Source organism: Haematobia irritans, chromosome 5 (assembly GCF_050003625.1).
Source record: "Haematobia irritans isolate KBUSLIRL chromosome 5, ASM5000362v1, whole genome shotgun sequence".
Lineage (NCBI taxonomy): Eukaryota > Metazoa > Arthropoda > Insecta > Diptera > Muscidae > Haematobia > Haematobia irritans.
The window spans coordinates 24,055,140-24,072,926 of NC_134401.1; the positions used below are offsets into that span (position 1 = coordinate 24,055,140).

General features: G+C 32.6%; 2 protein-coding genes and 1 long non-coding RNA gene across 3 annotated transcripts in view; 2 read left to right on the top strand and 1 right to left on the bottom strand.

Moving 5' to 3' along the window:
- LOC142238586 (uncharacterized) overlaps positions 1-3,018 on the top strand; it is an 81,852-nt gene extending 78,834 nt beyond the window's left edge. Inside the window, exon 2 of the long non-coding RNA XR_012722765.1 lies at positions 2,289-3,018. This is a non-coding gene — a long non-coding RNA (uncharacterized LOC142238586). The remainder of the gene's footprint in view (positions 1-2,288) is intronic.
- Positions 2,308-6,509, bottom strand: LOC142238576 (alpha-tocopherol transfer protein-like). The gene is made up of 3 exons (XM_075310269.1): positions 6,184-6,509; positions 5,755-6,127; positions 2,308-2,568 (listed from the first exon to the last, which is right to left on the bottom strand). The coding sequence occupies exons 1-3, from the start codon at positions 6,486-6,488 to the stop codon at positions 2,308-2,310; spliced, it is 939 nt and encodes a 312-aa protein (XP_075166384.1). The 5' UTR covers positions 6,489-6,509.
- Positions 6,510-11,139: 4,630 nt separating this feature from the next.
- On the top strand, positions 11,140-12,537 carry LOC142240379 (alpha-tocopherol transfer protein-like). Its single transcript, XM_075312086.1, has 3 exons — positions 11,140-11,609; positions 11,667-12,036; positions 12,102-12,537. The coding sequence occupies exons 1-3, from the start codon at positions 11,296-11,298 to the stop codon at positions 12,360-12,362; spliced, it is 945 nt and encodes a 314-aa protein (XP_075168201.1). The 5' UTR covers positions 11,140-11,295; the 3' UTR covers positions 12,363-12,537.
- The last annotated feature ends 5,250 nt before the right edge of the window (positions 12,538-17,787 follow it).

The window sequence follows — 17,787 nt, forward strand, 5'->3', positions numbered from 1 at the left end:
TGCACGTATGATTTGTTTATGACAAACTCTTGCAAGTTATTACTGGCGAAAAAACTTGCAAATTCTCTATTTCTCAAATATCACATTTGATCTCTCTCTGGCTCTCTTTTGCGGGCTTTTTGGAGTAAACGAACGACTTGCAGTAAAAATTTGTGATAATTATCAAAAACTATTTGGTACTAGAACGGATCTAGTGGTTGAAATGGTATGCAATAAGACGACGACTGAACAAACCAGAACACCGTATAGGTTAGGTATCGTAGGTTTGGTGTCCATTGTGATACTATACGTGTTTTACTTCTCTCTTATTAATGAGTGCTTTTATGGGTAGCTCAATGACAAGTGAACTCCTTTTTATAGCCGAGTTCAAACGGCGTTTCATATGCGTGCGCATATTTTAAAAAAGTCGCACAAAAGTCACATGACGTCAGAAAGGTTGCAAAATGCGACTAAAGTCGCACAACGGTAAAACTGACTGAGTGTAGTCCAATGTTTCGATCCATAGGATAGGTTAGGCATGATGGCTGTCACATTACGTTTGCGAGACACTAAATTATGAGACTAGAATTATTATAAAATGCTTGCTGCCTCAGATATCTCAGTCATCATAGGAGTTTTCTCTCTAGATTTTTGTAATTCCATCCTCAAAACAAAAGACTTAAGACATAAACTTGAAATCATGGATTTGTGTAACTTCATTTTCAAAACAGAAGACTTAAGACACAAACTTGAAATCATGGATATGTGTAACTTCATTTTCAAAACAAAAGACTTAAGACACAAACTTGAAATCATTGAAATGTGTAACTTCATTCTCAAAACAAAAGACTTAAGACACAAACTGGAAATCATTGAAATGTGTAACTTCATTCTCAAAACGAAAGACTTAAGACACAAACATGAAATCATGCATTTGTGTAACTTCATTTTCAAAACAGAAGACTTAAGACACAAACTTGAAATCATTGAAATGTGTAACTTCATTCTCAAAACGAAAGACTTAACTCTACATTAGTGCAAAAATACAAAGTAGAGCAAATTGCCACTGCCGGACCTATCACAGGACTGGTACCGGTGATCCAGTTTGTCGCAGTTTTTAAATAGTTATAATTTTATGATTTCCATACTCGCTTGATATAAAATTCTTATTGGATCTACACATTTAGAGAAGTAGAATAACCTATTGTTGAACATATTTCAAAAATTTTTCATTTCTGGTGCGATTCGGATAAGCAAAATGAAACAGATTCCTAAGTGTTTGTCCAGGACTGGTTCATGAGGACCTGTCTATGGAGTGCTATTACTAAAATGTCCATGGATATGGCCTTAGGAACGATTCCAAGATGTGTCCTAAAGTGTACATTTACCCCGTCAATGACAAACCCATGTTAAAGTGAACAGTCCCTTCCAGTCTTGACCAGAACTAGGATTGGTCTACACACACCAGGGACTAGTCGTGTACCGGTCCTGTGGTTAATCAATTTCTCGTAGGGAAGACACAAACTAGATTGCTAAGGCTCATTCAGTCGAAGAAGTACAATCATAATACCCATCATCTAAATGCTCTTTGATATCAGTGCGGGATTATAAAAAAAATCGAACTATTGACCGATATTGCTGTTATGAGTAATTTCTGATAAAAAATGTTACGAAGTATGCACTGTTAAAATAAAAACGACACCTGCATGATATCTGTTTTGTTGATCAGGAATTGAAGTCAAAATAAAAAGGAGACTTTTATCACTCAACGACGCTTTGTCAGCAGGAGATCATGGATCGGCATTTTGCCAATAGGAGATTATGGATTTTGTAACTTCATTTTCAAAACAAACGACTTATGAAAAAAACTTGATTGCACAAGCTTATTATCGAAGAAGAACTGTCATAGTACACAGAAGCTAAATACTATTTTATATTTATATTTTTTTATTTTATTATTATTGAGTCGAAGAAGAACTGTCATAGTACACAGAAGCTAAATGCTCTTTTTATTATTCTAAACTCCACAAACCCTATGGCTTACACATAAACAATAAAAACTTTTCTCAAGAAGTCAAATGTTTTATTAATTGGCATTTATTTCTATTCTATGTGAATAAGAGCGCTACTTTTAAAATGTTCAAAATTGTTGTCATATCGATCGAAATTATTTTTAAACGAAGCAAAATATGATCGTCTGAATTTGTAATACTATGTATCAGCTTACCTTTTTATTAGTTTTGCAATTAAATTTTATTCATCAAAGGTATTTTGTTTCCTTAACAATAAACTTAACATTTTTTTTGCAGTTTAAACTTTTGAACTATTCTAGTCCACTTCAACTTTTCGAAAAGAACCACCAGGTCCAAACTCAGCATCGTCACAATGAAGTGGCTCGCCTATGCGTAAGTGTTCATCGGTTCCGTATTCAGCATTTTGTTTGAAAAATTCTCTATGATCATCCCAAATTGTATGATATTCTTTGCATATGTCATCCAAACATCCATTTTCTCCACCATATTCTCGTGGCAAATATTTACGAGGTAAACGATTGTATAGTAAATCCATGTTGGAGCCGCAAACGAAAATCTAGAAATGGAAAAAAATTAGAAAGTTTAAGGTTTTGCATTATTAATTATTTTAAATTGTTATTAACATTTTAAAATGTAGATCATGTATTAAAATACGCAATTTTTCACAAAGTGAGATATTCGAGTTTCTAAATGTAGCGTAATATATTTACACTGAAAAACTTCGCCAGCTCCAACGGTTTGGTTTTAACTCCAATGACTGTGGTATTGATAGCGAGTTTTGCGTATTTGATGCCCATTTAATAGAAAATTAGTTACTAATATAATTATTATTATTTATATAGTTTATTATTATTTACTCTGACTTCGAAATAACCACCAAAATCACAAAAGTTACACTCATACAAATTGTACTTGGATCTAAAGATTTTGACCTTCCATTAAGGATTTTGGTATTGATTCCGAGCCAAAGATGTGGTTTCTTTAAAATAAAGACATTGTTTAGCGACCTATGGCGTTAAATCTATGATCAACAACATTAAAATTAAGATACTTAAGATTTATAATTTTTTCATTCTCGTTTTGCGTTATATTAATAAAACTATGCATTTACAAATAAATTATAACGGATACTTCAAAGTAAATAATTATTTTAATTATAAAAAAACTTTATACCAAAGATGCTAAATCCTCAAAATAAGTCTAGGCTAAGATTGTTTGAAGCGTTTTTATCTTAAATCTAACGATTGAATATTTCAGTTGATTTAAAGACGATTTCTTTAAACCAAAAATGTGTGTGTGTTTAAGTAAAATTTGCCTTAGTTAAAAGACGTACGACTTTGACGTAGGGAAGCAAATTTCAAAAATGTGTTTCATAAATTTAATAAAATATGTTTAAAATATGTTTAGCAAAACTTATAAACCTTATGTTAATTAAAATTTCATTATTTTGAAGAAATTTGTCCTAAGTATACAGAAAAAAATATTGCCTAAAATTTTTCCAATTCAAGTCTTAATTGAGTTTAAACAAGTATACACGGCCGTAAGTTCGCCAGGCCGAATCTTATGTACCCTCCACCATGGATTGCGTAGAAACTTCTACGAAAGACTGTCATCCACAATCGAATTACTTGGGTTGTGGTATCTTAAAACTTCTTAACATCGTTTTCTAAATTAGTCCATACGTGGTATATATTAGACAAAAAAGTTATGTATAGGTAAGTCTACATATAATTATTAAAAATTGACATGGACTTTTGCACGGTACGTAGAGAGCCACAATTGAAATATGGGGGTCGCTTATATGGGGGCTATATAGAATTATAAACTTGATATGGACCAATTTTTGTGTGATTGGGGATCGATTTATCTGAGGGCTATATATAACTATAGACCGATATGGACCTAGTTAGGCCATATACTAGCACAATGTACCAAATTTCAACTGACTCGGATGAAATTTGCTCCTCCAAGAGGCTCCAAAACCAAATCTGGGGATCGGTTTATATGGGGACTATATATGATTATGGACTGATATGGACCACTTTTGGCATGGTTGTTAAATATCATATATTACCACCACGTACCAAATTTCAACCAGATCGGATGAATTTTGCTTCACCAAAAGGCACCGGAGGTCAAATCTGCGGATCGGCTTATATGGGGGCTATATATAATTATGAACTGATATGAACCAATTGCTGCATGGTTGGTGGATACCATATATTAACACTACGTACCAAATTTCAACTGAATCAGATGAAGTTTGGTCTTCCAAGAGGCTCCGGAGGTCAAATCTGGTGATCAGTTTATATGGGGGCTATATATAATTATGGACCGATGTGGATAAATTTTTGCATGCTTATTAGAGACCGTGTACTAACACCATGTACCAAATTTCAGCCAGATCGGATGAAATTTGCTTCACTTAGAGGCTCCGCAAGCCAAATCGGGGGATCGGTTTATATGGGGGCTATATATAATTATGGGCCGATGTGGACCAATTTTTGCATGGTTGTTAGATACCATATACTAACACCATGTACCAAATTTCAGCCGGATCGGATGAAATTTGGTTCTCTTAGAGGCTCCGCAAGCCAAATCGGGGATCGGTTTATATGGGGGCTTTATGTAATTATGGACCGATATGGACCAATTTTTGCATGGTCATTAGAGACCATATACTAACACCATGTACCAAATTTCAGCCGGATCGGATGAAATTTGCTTCTCATAGAGCGATCGCAACCAAATTTTGGGGGGTCCGTTTATATGGGGCCTATACGTAAAAGTGAACCGATATTGGCCAATTTTTGCATGTTTGTTAGAGACCATATACAAACACCATGTACCAAGTTTCAGCCGGATCGGATGAAATTTGCTTCTCTTAGAGCGATCGCAACCGAAATTTGGGGGTCCGTTTATATGGGGGCTATACGTAAAAGTGGACCGATATGGCCCATTTGCAATACCATCCGACCAACATCAATAACAACTACTTGTGCCAAGTTTCAAGTCGATAGCTTTTTTCGTTCGAAAGTTAGCGTGATTTCAACAGACGGACGGACGGACGGATATGCTTAGATCGTCTCAGAATTTCACCACGACCCAGAATATGTATACTTTATGGGGTCTTAGAGCAATATTTCGATGTGTTACAAACGGAATGACAAAGTTAATTGGGGGTATATTAACTTTGTCATTCCTATGGTGGAGGTTATAAAAATATTCAATTAAAAATTTAATTGATTCAACAAATTTTTTAATTGAAACAAAAATCACTCACACACAAAAAAAATTTTTTTGATTCAATCACGAAATTAATTTGTCCAATTAATTTTTTAATTGAAATGTCTTCAATGATATTATCAATAAAACAATTAATTGAAGGTCAATTAAAAATTAATTGATCCAATTAAAAAAATAATTGATACTATAAATTTTTGTGATTGATTATTGTTTCAATTAAAAAATTTCTTGATTCAATAAAATTTTTAATTGAATATTTTTTAAAACTCAATTAAAATTTTAATTGGAAAAATTTTAGTGAATCTTTTTTCTGTGCATAAAAATTAGTAGTATCAATTAATTTTTTAATTGGATCTATTAATCTTTTAATTGATACTATGATTTTCGTGATTGAAGACATTTCAATTAAAAAAATAATTGGATCAATTAATTTCGTGTTTGAACCAAAAATATTTTATTTTTTTGTGTGTATCCCAAATCCCAAATAAGCACTTACCCTTTTTTGCAATTTCTCTGGAACAAAAGTCATCGCAACTTTTATGAATTGCTCCAAATACGAGGGAATATTGAAAATATAAACCCCCTTCATACGTAAGGGTAAAGCTTTATCCTTCATTTCCAAAAGATTTTTCAATAAAATTGGTGATATATCAACCAAAGACTGCTTTTTGAAATGCTGCAAATCAAAAACATAGATCAGACCCTGAATACATGCATATGGATCGGTCTCCATCAGGACTTCATGTAGTGCACTCAAGTAACGCAAACCATATTCCATTCCAAATTTTTTGGGAGTTTCCCATATAGCACGTATCATGATTAAACGGGGCCCAGTGTCATTCAGTGGGATGGGAAGGGGTATAACAAGTCTGTGGAAAAGCTAATAAAAATCAATTCATTTTCTATATATATGCCTACGACATACCCCGAATTATGAAGATTACGAAATTTCCTCTCATCGACATTCGTGATATGACAAATCTCCGGTTTTTTTGTTCTCAAATAATGAAAATAATCCAATTTCTCTTTGGCTTTCTCTCGACTATATTTACAACCTCTCAAGAACTGTATGAGAAACTGATCATCCATGCGTGCTCGTAAATGTGGTTGTTGATTTATCCATGTCTTCAGATATTCCAAATCCTCCGGAATCCTAGATGGTATTTCGCCCAATTCTTCAATTGCAACTTTTTGTAATTCTTCAGAGAGCGGTTTCAACTGAACCATCATGATGTGATCTATTAATGAGACTATATTTTTCCCAAAAAATTAATAGAGTTTTTAATATGACTAATTTGTTATACGAAAAATAATACATGGAAGATTTAGTACATTTTAAATATAATTAACATGTAATAAGATTTGTCATTTGGGTAATTAGTATGAGGTATATTAAGGAGGGTAACACAAGTGGTTGTAAAGATTTTAACCTACCCGTATTAAAATAGCTTCTAAAAAAATTGAATGGATCCTAAATTTGTGATCCGGAAGTTGTCCAAGTTTAAGTCGTGCCCTTTTTCCATGTTCGCTTCTTCGTCGTTACTTTAGAAAAGAAGATTTTTTTGAAAATGTACAAAAGGCGAAGAAAATCTCAAAAATTTCAAACCGAATGGGATGAAATTTGCTCCTCGAAGAGGCTCCGCATATCAAATCTGGGGGTGGGAGACTATACTTAAAGTGGTTCGATATGGTCTATTTGCAATACCATCCGACCTACATCGATAGCAGCTACTTGTACCAAGTTCCAAGTCGATAGTTTGATTCGTTCGGAAGTTAACGTGCTTTCAACGTACGGATGGACGGACATATAATTGCATTTTACAGACGATAGAAAAGAGACAAGAAAACAGAATTAAAGTTGAAATTTGATACCCAGCTTAATGTTGCCTGCCCTTCAATAATCGTTGACCACTGCACGCGACACAAGCTTAAAGTCTGTAACGGTCAAAGTTGCCGAAACATTAACGAGTTTATTGCTTCCAGATGTTCGTTTTTGTTTATAATACGCGTCGACTGCAGTTACTCTGTAGTAAAACACGTATTTGTGATACCAAGCGAGATTATATCATTGTTTATGATTATTGTAATATAACATGTAATAACAATTTTAATATTTTATATGATTTTTTAGACAAATTTATTTGTATGAATTAATTAACAAATGAATTAAAATAATTAAAATTATAAATTAAAATCAAATTTATTAAAATAAATTAAATTACAAACAAGTATATAGGGTCGAAAGTTCCAACAAGCCGACACTAATGTAACTTTTCCGCCACTTTGGATAAGTTTAGGCTAGGAATTGTGGCAGCCCGCTATACAACAAAGTGAACCCTATATGGGACTAAATCCAATTTAAGTCTATTTTAGTTCATGGAATTATTATGTTTTGAGAAAATTTCGTTGACTTTTATAATTCTTTTGGGTACGTTTCAACCATAATGGATTAATTTAGGTTAGAAATTGTGGCAGCCCGCTATTTACTCTCAAAAAAGTTAATCCTATATGGCATTAAAGGCAATTTAAGCCTATTTTAGTTCATGGCTTTTATAATTTTTATACCCTCCACCATAGGATGGGGTATATTAACTTTGTCATTCCGTTTCCCCATAAAGTATATATATATTCTGGGTCGTGGTGAAATTCTGAGTCGATCTAAGCATGTCCGTCCGTCCATCCGTCTGTTGAAATCTCGCTAACTTCCGAACGAAACAAGCTATCGACTTGAAACTTGGCACAAGTAGTTGTTATTGATGTAGGTCAGATGGTATTGAAAATGGGCCATATCCGACCACTTTTACGTATAGCCCCCATATAAACCCATCCCCAGATTTGGCTTGCGGAGCCTCTAAGAGAAGCAAATTTCATTTGATCCGGCTGAAATTTGGTACATGGTGTAAGTATATGGTCTCTAACAACTGTGCAAAAATTGGTCCATATCGGTCCATAATATATATAGCCCCCATATAAACCGATCGCCAGATTTGGCTTGCGGAGCCTCAAAGAGAAGCAAATTTCATCCGATCCTGCTGAAATTTGGTACATGGTGTTGGTATATGGTCTCTAACAACCAGGTCCACATCGGTCCATAATTATATATAGCCCCCATATAAACCGATCCCCAGATTTGGCTTGCGGACCCTCAAAGAGAAGCAAATTTCAGCTTCTGTGGCCATATAAGTTCATATCGGAAGAAAAATATGTATGGGAGCTGTGTTTAAAACTGAACCGATTTCTTCCAAAATCAATATTCTGACCCAAAACACATACTTGTGCCAAATTTGAAGTCAATTGGACTTAAATTGCGATCTAGATTTTTGTCACAAAATATGTTCACAGACAAACGGACATTGCTAGATCGACTCATGGGCCGGCACTGAGCAATATTGCTAAAGACACCATATGTCTATCTCGTCTCCCTCTATGTGTTGCAAACATATGTACTAACTTATAATACCCTGTTGCACAGTGTGGCGCAGGGTATAAAAAAGAGAATTTGTCGCACAGTGCTTCGAAAGCGAAAAAAATTATGTGCGCCGATTTTTGTTCTAATTTTTGTTTTTAATAGTCTTTGATACCAAGCTTCGAATACAAAAATAAAATTTTGCAATTTTTAAAAAAATATTTCAATTTTAAAGTTTTTTTTTTATCGAAAATGGGTTTAAATTACGTGGATGATGTAATAGAACGAATGGTCCGATGTAAGTCAAGTAAAATATTTTGTGTAGGTATTGGTTGTGGTAAATTTTGCCAATTTTTTAAAGTAAAATTTTGCCAATTTTTTAAAATTTTGGGATTTTTCTACCCAAAAAGGACGTCAAAGAAAATAATATCTCTCAATTTTGTTCTCGCACAATTTTTTGTGTAGATGTTAGTGATGATTTTTGAACTAAAACAAAAAATAAATAAATTTGAACAAATTGAAATTTTGCCATTTTTTTTTTAAGTTTTGGGATTTTTCTACCCAAAAAGGATGTCAATTTTATTCTCACACAATATTTTGAATTGATTATAGCGTATATTATTGAATAACAAAATAAAATTCTGCAATATTTCTTTAAAACTATTTTTACTTTTAGTAAAAAAAAAACCTCATTTATAACAGCAACGAGTTTTTTGCCATGTACTTCCATTCAAAAAAATAAAATTTTGCTAATTTTGGAAATGTAACAGGTTGGCTGATAAGTCCCCGGTCTAACAAAGAAAAACACATTTTTTTTGTCAAAATTCGTTTTTATTATTCAACATAGTTCCCTTCAAGAGCGATACAACGATTATAACGACCTTCAAATTTGTTGATACCATTTTGGTAGTACTCCTTCGGTTTTGCCTCAAAATAGGCCTCAGTTTCGGCGATGACCTCTTCATTGCAGCCAAATTTTTTCCCTGCGAGCATCCTTTTGAGGTCTGAGAACAAAAAAAAGTTGCTGGGGGCCAGATCTGGAGAATACGGTGGTTGGGGAAGCAATTCGAAGCCCACTTCATGAATTTTTGCCATCGTTCTCAATGACTTGTGGCACGGTGCGTTGTCTTGGTGGAACAACACTTTTTTCTTCTTCATATGGGGCCGTTTTGCCGCGATTTCGACCTTCAAACGCTCCAATAACGCCATATAATAGTCACTGTTGATGGTTTTTCCCTTCTCAAGATAATCGATAAAAATTATTCCATGCGCAACCCAAAAAAAAGAGGCCATTACTTTGCCAGCGGACTTTTGAGTCTTTCCACGCTTCGGAGACGGTTCACCGGTCGCTGTCCACTCAGCCGACTGTCGATTGGACTCAAGAGTGTAGTGATGGAGTCATGTTTCATCCATTGTCACATATTGAGGGAAAAACTCGGGTGCAGTACGAGTTAACAGCTGCAAACACCGCTCAGAATCATCAACACGTTGTTGTTTTTGGTCAAATGTGAGCTCGCGCGGCACCCATTTTGCACAGAGCTTCCGCATATCCAAATATTGATGAATGATATGACCAACACGTTCCTTTGATATCTTTAAGGCCTCTGCTATCTCGATCAACTTCATTTTACGGTCATTCAAAATCATTTTGTGGATTTTTTTGATGTTTTCGTCGGTAACCACCTCGTTTGGGCGTTCACCGTCCTCCGTGCTCATTTCACCACGCTTGAATTTTGCATACCATTCAATTATTGTTGATTTCCCTGGGGCAGAGTCCGGAAACTCATTATCAAGCCAAGTTTTTGCTTCCACCGTATTTTTCCCCTTCAGAAAACAGTATTTTATCAAAACGAACGAAATTCCTTTTTTTCCATTTTTTTTCACAATAACAAAAGTTGCTTCACAAAAGACGCTCTATCTCACAAACTAATTGACTTACAGACGTCAAATTTTGACACGAATCATTTGAAGGTTGGAACTATATAAAAATAATATGAATTTAATACTAGCGACGTCACCTATGTGTCAGACCGGGGACTTATCAGCCAACCTGTTAATGTTTCCTGCGACACATCCTTCTATTGTTGTCCATTCGATAGTGTGTCGGTTCAAAATTTCACTACGACCAAGAGAATATTTTAGTTTTTATGAGATCTGAAACCAAATTTTTCCTATGCGGATTGACTAAGTTAGCATGCATTCCAGCCCATAGTGAAGGTTATACAAATGCAGTCCAAAGTTGTGAGACAACTGTATAGAATTTTTAGATTCTCATCAGTTCTATTTAGCATATAAACATTATAAAAATATTTTATTAAATTATTTTGTATTAAATAAACTTAAATTCATAAAAAATAAAAAAAATAAAGAACTGTAGATAATGAAAAATGATATTCAATCAGGTTTAATTAGGTTTCGTATCATTTTGAATATAATTTAAATATCTAATGAATTTACATTAAAACGAAAGAAGAACTGGATTTTGTTTATTTCAAAAAATCTAAATTAATTCTTTTGGCAATATCAATTTCGATCAACCTCTTATGAAGCGGAACGCAAAACAAAGTTTAATGGTCGGCCGGCATTGTTAGAGTTGATAGGCCGTAAAGAAAAATTTTGCATTAACTCACGATGGTTGACCAACAAACTGGGATAATTCAATTAAGCGAGGAATTGCAAAAAATTGCTATTGAAGAATTGAATGAATTGCCATCGAGAATACCTCAGGATTTGGAAATTTTGAAGACTTGGTTAAAACAATTACCCCACCTAAGAGCCCGCACAGATGACCGAATTCTAATACAATTTCTTCGAGGCTGTAAATATAGTTTGGAAAAGGCGAAAAAGAAAATGGAATATATGTACGAAATAAAATCAAAATACCCCGAATATTTTCTAATCACTAATGTCGATGATCCAAAGTTTCGAAGTTATCATAATACAGGGTAAGTGGCCTAGGATATATCTATTTTGTAGTTTTTAAAATTTACGATTTTTACTAGGACAATGATTCCTTTACCCATTCCATTGAATGACAATGGACCCCGTCTTATTATGGTTCGTTTTACTTTCTCCGGTAAAGAATTTCGTGTCATGGATAGTATTCGCTATATGTCTGCCTTACTTGAGGTTCTGGGAGTCTATGATCCCTATGCCAGTATCAATGGTTTCATATATATTATGGATTTTTCTCAATGCGGTTATGAGCATGTAAAAGAAGTGAACCCCACTATAATGAAACTCCTTATAACCGTTAAGGAGAAATGTCTACCGATGCGTTTTAAAGGTCTCTATGTCATCAACTTGGAAGGCTATCAGGAACAATTGCTGAAAGTTGCCTTAACATTTATGCCAGAAAAATTGCGCAACAGGGTGAGTTAACAAATATTTCTATTGTGAGCTCAAAACTCAGCCATTTTTTCTTTCATTCATTATAGATTTTCATATGTGGCAAAGATGTTAGCATTTTGGAAAAACATTTACCGAAAAAATATCTACCTCATCAGTATGGTGGCGAAAATGGCAATTTGGATGAATTGTGTGCAGAATATAATCATGTTTGGGATGAACATCGAGACTATTTTCAAGAGAATTCCAAATGTGGCATTGATGAACACTTACGTTTGAGCAAATCGGTTTTCAGTGATTTTGATGAATTGGGTGTGGGTGGCTCATTTAGGAGAATTGAAGTGGATTAAAGAGGAGTAGCAAAAGGAGTCAAAGCTCTAAGGAAATGCTTTTGTTAAGATTTATTACACTGAAAAAAATATTTAAGTGATATTAAAGATTACGCAACCTCAATTTTAGGATGCACAATTTACACACTATTAAGGACAAATTTCTTTAAAATAATGAAAATTTAAGTAAAAGAAAGTTAATATACCGGAAAAATAGAATGAAAATTGGATAAATGAGATCTGTATCCTAATTTTAATTTTATAGATCCTACATTTAAAGTCAGATAGGTCGCAAAAAAAATTCCTTATTTTAAAGAACACGCATCTTTGGCTCGGAATCAATACCAAAATCCTTAAAGGAAGGTCAAAATCTTTGGATCCAAGTAAACTTTTTTTTGAGTGTAAGTAGGCAATTAGTGAGCGATAAAAAAAGCTCAGATAAATGTGCAAAAAAATTTCAACAATTCAAAACAAATAGAAATTACTCGCAAAATGCGGTATTTATTACTGTTGGGAGATTCGGTTTTTGTTGTCAACATTCTTTTTATCGGCTATTTGACCACTCTACCTCTATACTCACCACATTGGTTGTTGAACGTACTAAGCTCTAGCTGAACAGGGTCGCAGTTTTGTGTTGATTATATTTATTTACCTCAATTGCTTAGACCCCAGTAGGGAGAGTAACTAACTTATAAAGTGTTGTTCTAAGCAGGGTTGCTATTAAAATTCCAAGAAAAATCATCACTTTTTTCCGAAAAATCGTCATAATCGTCACTTCCATAATATTAAAACAAAACATATTTTTGGTTAAAAACAAAAGTATTTATTTCATATAAAGAACAGAAAATTAACATTCGCAGCTAATACATTTCAACAACAAAAGCCTAATGAATTCAGTTTCGTAGAAAAATATCATTAAAAAAACATTTTTATGCAATGCTAGGCTATGCAATTCAAAAATTAATATACAAATAATTTTTTTTATAATATAGTTACTAAATCAGTATCACAATGGACTGAATAGTGAGCCTAAAACTTAATCGGGCTGCCACTTTAACCTAACTAATTCAGTAATATTTTTATTTAAGTAAAGATCTTTAATGTTTACGTATGTATGTGTTGCCCGATTTTCCAAAATTTGACCATAAAACTCTTATTTATTGTCTGATCTTACTCAAAGTTGGCACAATGTGATCTTCTGTGGTACAAACTATACCTGCACAAAATCATAGATATATGTATGTGTCGTCCGATATTTCCAAAATTAACCATAATACCTTTATTTAAAACCCATTCTTATATCAATAAGTACGATTTTCTATAGAAATAAAATTTTTACAAAATATTATATAGAAATGAAATTTTGCAAAAATTTTCTTAGAAATAAAATTTGCCAAAAATGTTCTATAGAAGTAAATTTTTGCACGAATGTTCTATAGAAATAAAAATGTGCATGAATTTTCTATAGATATAAAATTATGAAAATATTTTCTACAGAAATAAAATTTGAAAAAAGTTTTCTACAGAAATAAAATTTTAACAAAATTTTCTATAACAATGAAATTTTGACAAAATCTATATATATAAAATTCAATCTATGTTTGTTTATTTGTTTGTTTGTTTGTATGTTCCGAGTTGGCTCCGAAACGGCTGAACCGATTTACGTGAAACTTTCAGAGATCGTAGGAGGCGTTCATGTGGTGAAAATAGGGTACCTCATTTTTTGACAACTGGTCGCGGAGGGGGACCTCCCCTTTTCGGACTTTTTGAAAATTGGACCAAAGTTGACAGATTTGCTTGAAATTTTCATTGAAGATTGGGGTTGGCATCTAGACAAAGATACGCTACTTTTTATTTCGATACTTGGTAGCGGAGGGGGACCTCCCCTTTGTTCGACTTTTTTTATAGTACAGTGAAAAAACTAAAATTCTCAAAATTATCTGAGATTTACAGAGAACATGTGGTGAGGTTATGGAATTAATATGGGGTACCCGCTGATTTCATATGTGGATGGGGAGGGGGACCTCCCCCTTGCCCTACTTTTTGAAACTTGGAACAAAATTATGCGATTTGCTTGAAATTTTCATTGAATGTTAGGGTTGGCATCTAGACAAAAATCCGCTACGTTATTTTTCGATATTTGGTCGGGGAGGGGGACCACCCCTTTGCCCGAATTTTTTTGTTTGAAAGTACAAACAAAACTAAACTCCCCCGACTGAAATTTTACGGAAAAAATGGGTTATGAAATTTATATCAGGTCCTCGATTTTTTAATAAAAATAAAAGGGCATAGGGAGACATCCGCTTCTCTTAAGTACATACAGAGAAACAATTAAACTTTTACCGAGTTACTTGAAATTTACAGATGACTGGGGAGAGGTTACGATATTAATAATTGATACCTGATTTTGTGATATTTGGACGGAAGAGAGGCCGCCCTTTTAGGCTTATAATTTGCTTGACATTTTCTGGGACGTTTACAAAAGATACGCTACATCACTTTTCGATATTTAGTCGGGGAGGAGGTCCTCCTCTAAAACTTCAAAAAAAAAACAACAATTCTTAAGTTTTCTTGAAATTTACATAGGCAGTGGGGGAAGGTTATGAACGAAGAGGCAACCTTCCTTGCCCCACACTTGAAGGAAAGTTTCAAGAATTTTCAGGGAAGGTTAGGGGTGCTATTCACTACGGTGTTTGTCGATATTGTATCGGGGAAAGTGACGTCCCTTTAAAACAATAGAGCAAAATTTAAACATAGCCGATCTACTTGAAATTTACAGGGAACGTGGGATGAGGTGATTAAATTTATACATGATTTTTTAAATTAGTATATGATTTTTCGATATCTGTTTGGGGAAGGGGAAAATTGAAATAAACTTTGTCGATTTACTTCGATATAGGGATTATAGGGACCATTGAGTAGTTGCGAAATTAATATAGGGTACGTGATAGTCCGATATCAGGTCGGAGTCATTCCAACATTTTAGCAAATGTTAATGTGGTAAAATTTGTTACTATTTTTGCTTTTTCCGATTTATTGGATGGGAAACAGTAATTCTTTGTATGTTATTATAATATAGTGCTTAATTTTCAGATATGTTGAGGAGAAGGATACCTTTCCTTGACAAACCACACTTAAAGTTCACAAGAAATATAGAAGAAAGTACACACTCTCCCGCCGTATTTGTACCTATAAATGAAAAATCAAGTAGTCCGATTTGTTTAAAAGAATTCAAATCTTTTCGAATTTGTCTTCAGCACGAAGGATATAGTTGACTAAGTTAACGCAAAATATTCCTCCAAATATGCTTCAGAAGGCGCAGCGAAGCGGGCCGGGTTACGATAGTTTTCTATAAAAATGAAATTTTGACAAAATTTTCTATAAAAATAATATTTTGACAAAATTTTCTGCAAAAATAAAATTTTGACAAAATTTTCTATAGAATTAAAATTTTGACACAATTTACTATAGTAATAAAAATTTCTATAGAAATAACATGTTAACGAAATTTTCTATAGAAATAAAATTTTTGACGAAATTTTCTACAGAAATAATATTTTCCATAAAAATAAAATTTTGACGAAATTTTCCATAGAAATAAAATTTTGCAAAATTTTCCATAGAAATAAAATTTTGCAAAATTTTCCATAGAAATAAAATTTTGACAAAATTTTTCACAGAAATAAAATTTTGACGAAATTTTCCATAGAAATAACATTTTGACAAAATTTTCTACTGAAATTAAATGTTGACAATTTTGACAAAAATTTCTATAAATTCAATATTAAACATTTCTTTCGTATAAAACAATATGTTTTTATACCAAATTTTCATAGAAATACAATATTGCAAGAATTCACTTTAGAAATAAAATTTGCCAAAAATGTTTTGACGAAATTTTCCAAAGAAATAAAATTTTGCCAAAATTTTCCATAGAAATAAAATTTTGACAAAATATTCCACAGAAATAAAATTTTGGCAAAATTTTCCATAGAAATAACATTTTGACGAAAGTTTCCATAGAAATAAAATTTTGACAAAATTTTCTACTGAAATTAAATGTTGACAATTTTGACAAAAGTTTCTATAAATTCAATATTAAACATTTCTTTCGTATAAAGCAATATGTTTGTTTATACCAAATTTTCATAGAAATACAATATTGCAAGAATGCACAGAAATAACATTTTTGGACATGGCTGCCGCATCCATTTAATGCTTATATAGATTAAGTAAATGTGGTGAAAACCATGTATTGTAAAAAATATATTTGGCAATAAGCATTTAAATGGTTCTCAAATGCCGCAAACATGTTCTATTATTTAAATAATAGAATGTGAGACCATTACATGTTCGGGAAAATCATGTACCTGACCATTCAATTTTTTGACTTTTTTGCAGGGAAAAAAGTATTTTTATAGGTTACGTATAGAGAAATAGAAAATTATGAGAAAGTTTTCGACAGAAATAAAATTTGAGAAAGTTTGCTACAGAAATAACATTTTGACAAAATTTTCCATGGAAATAAAATTTTGACTAAATTTTCCTTAGAAATAAAATTTTGACAAAATTTTCCATAGAAATAAAATTTTGACAAAAATTTCTATAAATTCAATATTAAACATTTTTTTCGAATAAAACAATATGGTTTTTATACCACACACAAAATCTGATCAACAACTTCAAAATAAAATAAAATAATACATATAGCAGTTTTTTTGTAAAATTTTCTTCAAATTTTGGTGGATTATTTTTGGCACGAGTGGCAACCGTGATACTAATTCTATGGATGTAAAATTAAAAATAGCTCCTATATGTAAGAAATTTCTAGCAAAAACTTGCAATTTCTCTACCTGACAACTATCAAATGTAGTCTCTTTTTTGCTGGCTCTAAACGTGTAAACAAACGGCTTCTACACTCAAAAAAAAGTTTACTAGGATCCAAAGATTTTGACCTTCTTTTAAGGATTTTGGTATTGATTCCGAGCCAAAGATGCGGCTTCTTTAAAATAAATACATTTTTTAGGGACATCCCTGGCTTTCAATCTAGGATCGATGAAATTAAAATTTGATACAGTTCTCGTATTTTTATTCTCTGTTTAAACAAATTCGAGTTTCAAAATCCAAATTATGCCAAGTACTTCAAAGTAAAAACTGTTTTTTTAATGCTAAAAAACTATAAACCAAAGATGCAAATCCTTAAAATAAGTCTTAGCCTACATTTGAAGCATTTTTATCTTAAATTTAAATATTCAATATTTCAGTTGAGTTAAAGTCAATTTCTTTAAATTAAAAATGTTTTTCTTTATTTTAAGGAATATTTGCCTTACTTCAAAGATCTACAACTTCAACAGAGGGATTTGGGTCATAAATTTAATGAAAAAAAATTTTGAAGCAAGGATTATAAACTTTCATTATTTTAAAGAATTTTGTCCTTAGCATTGCG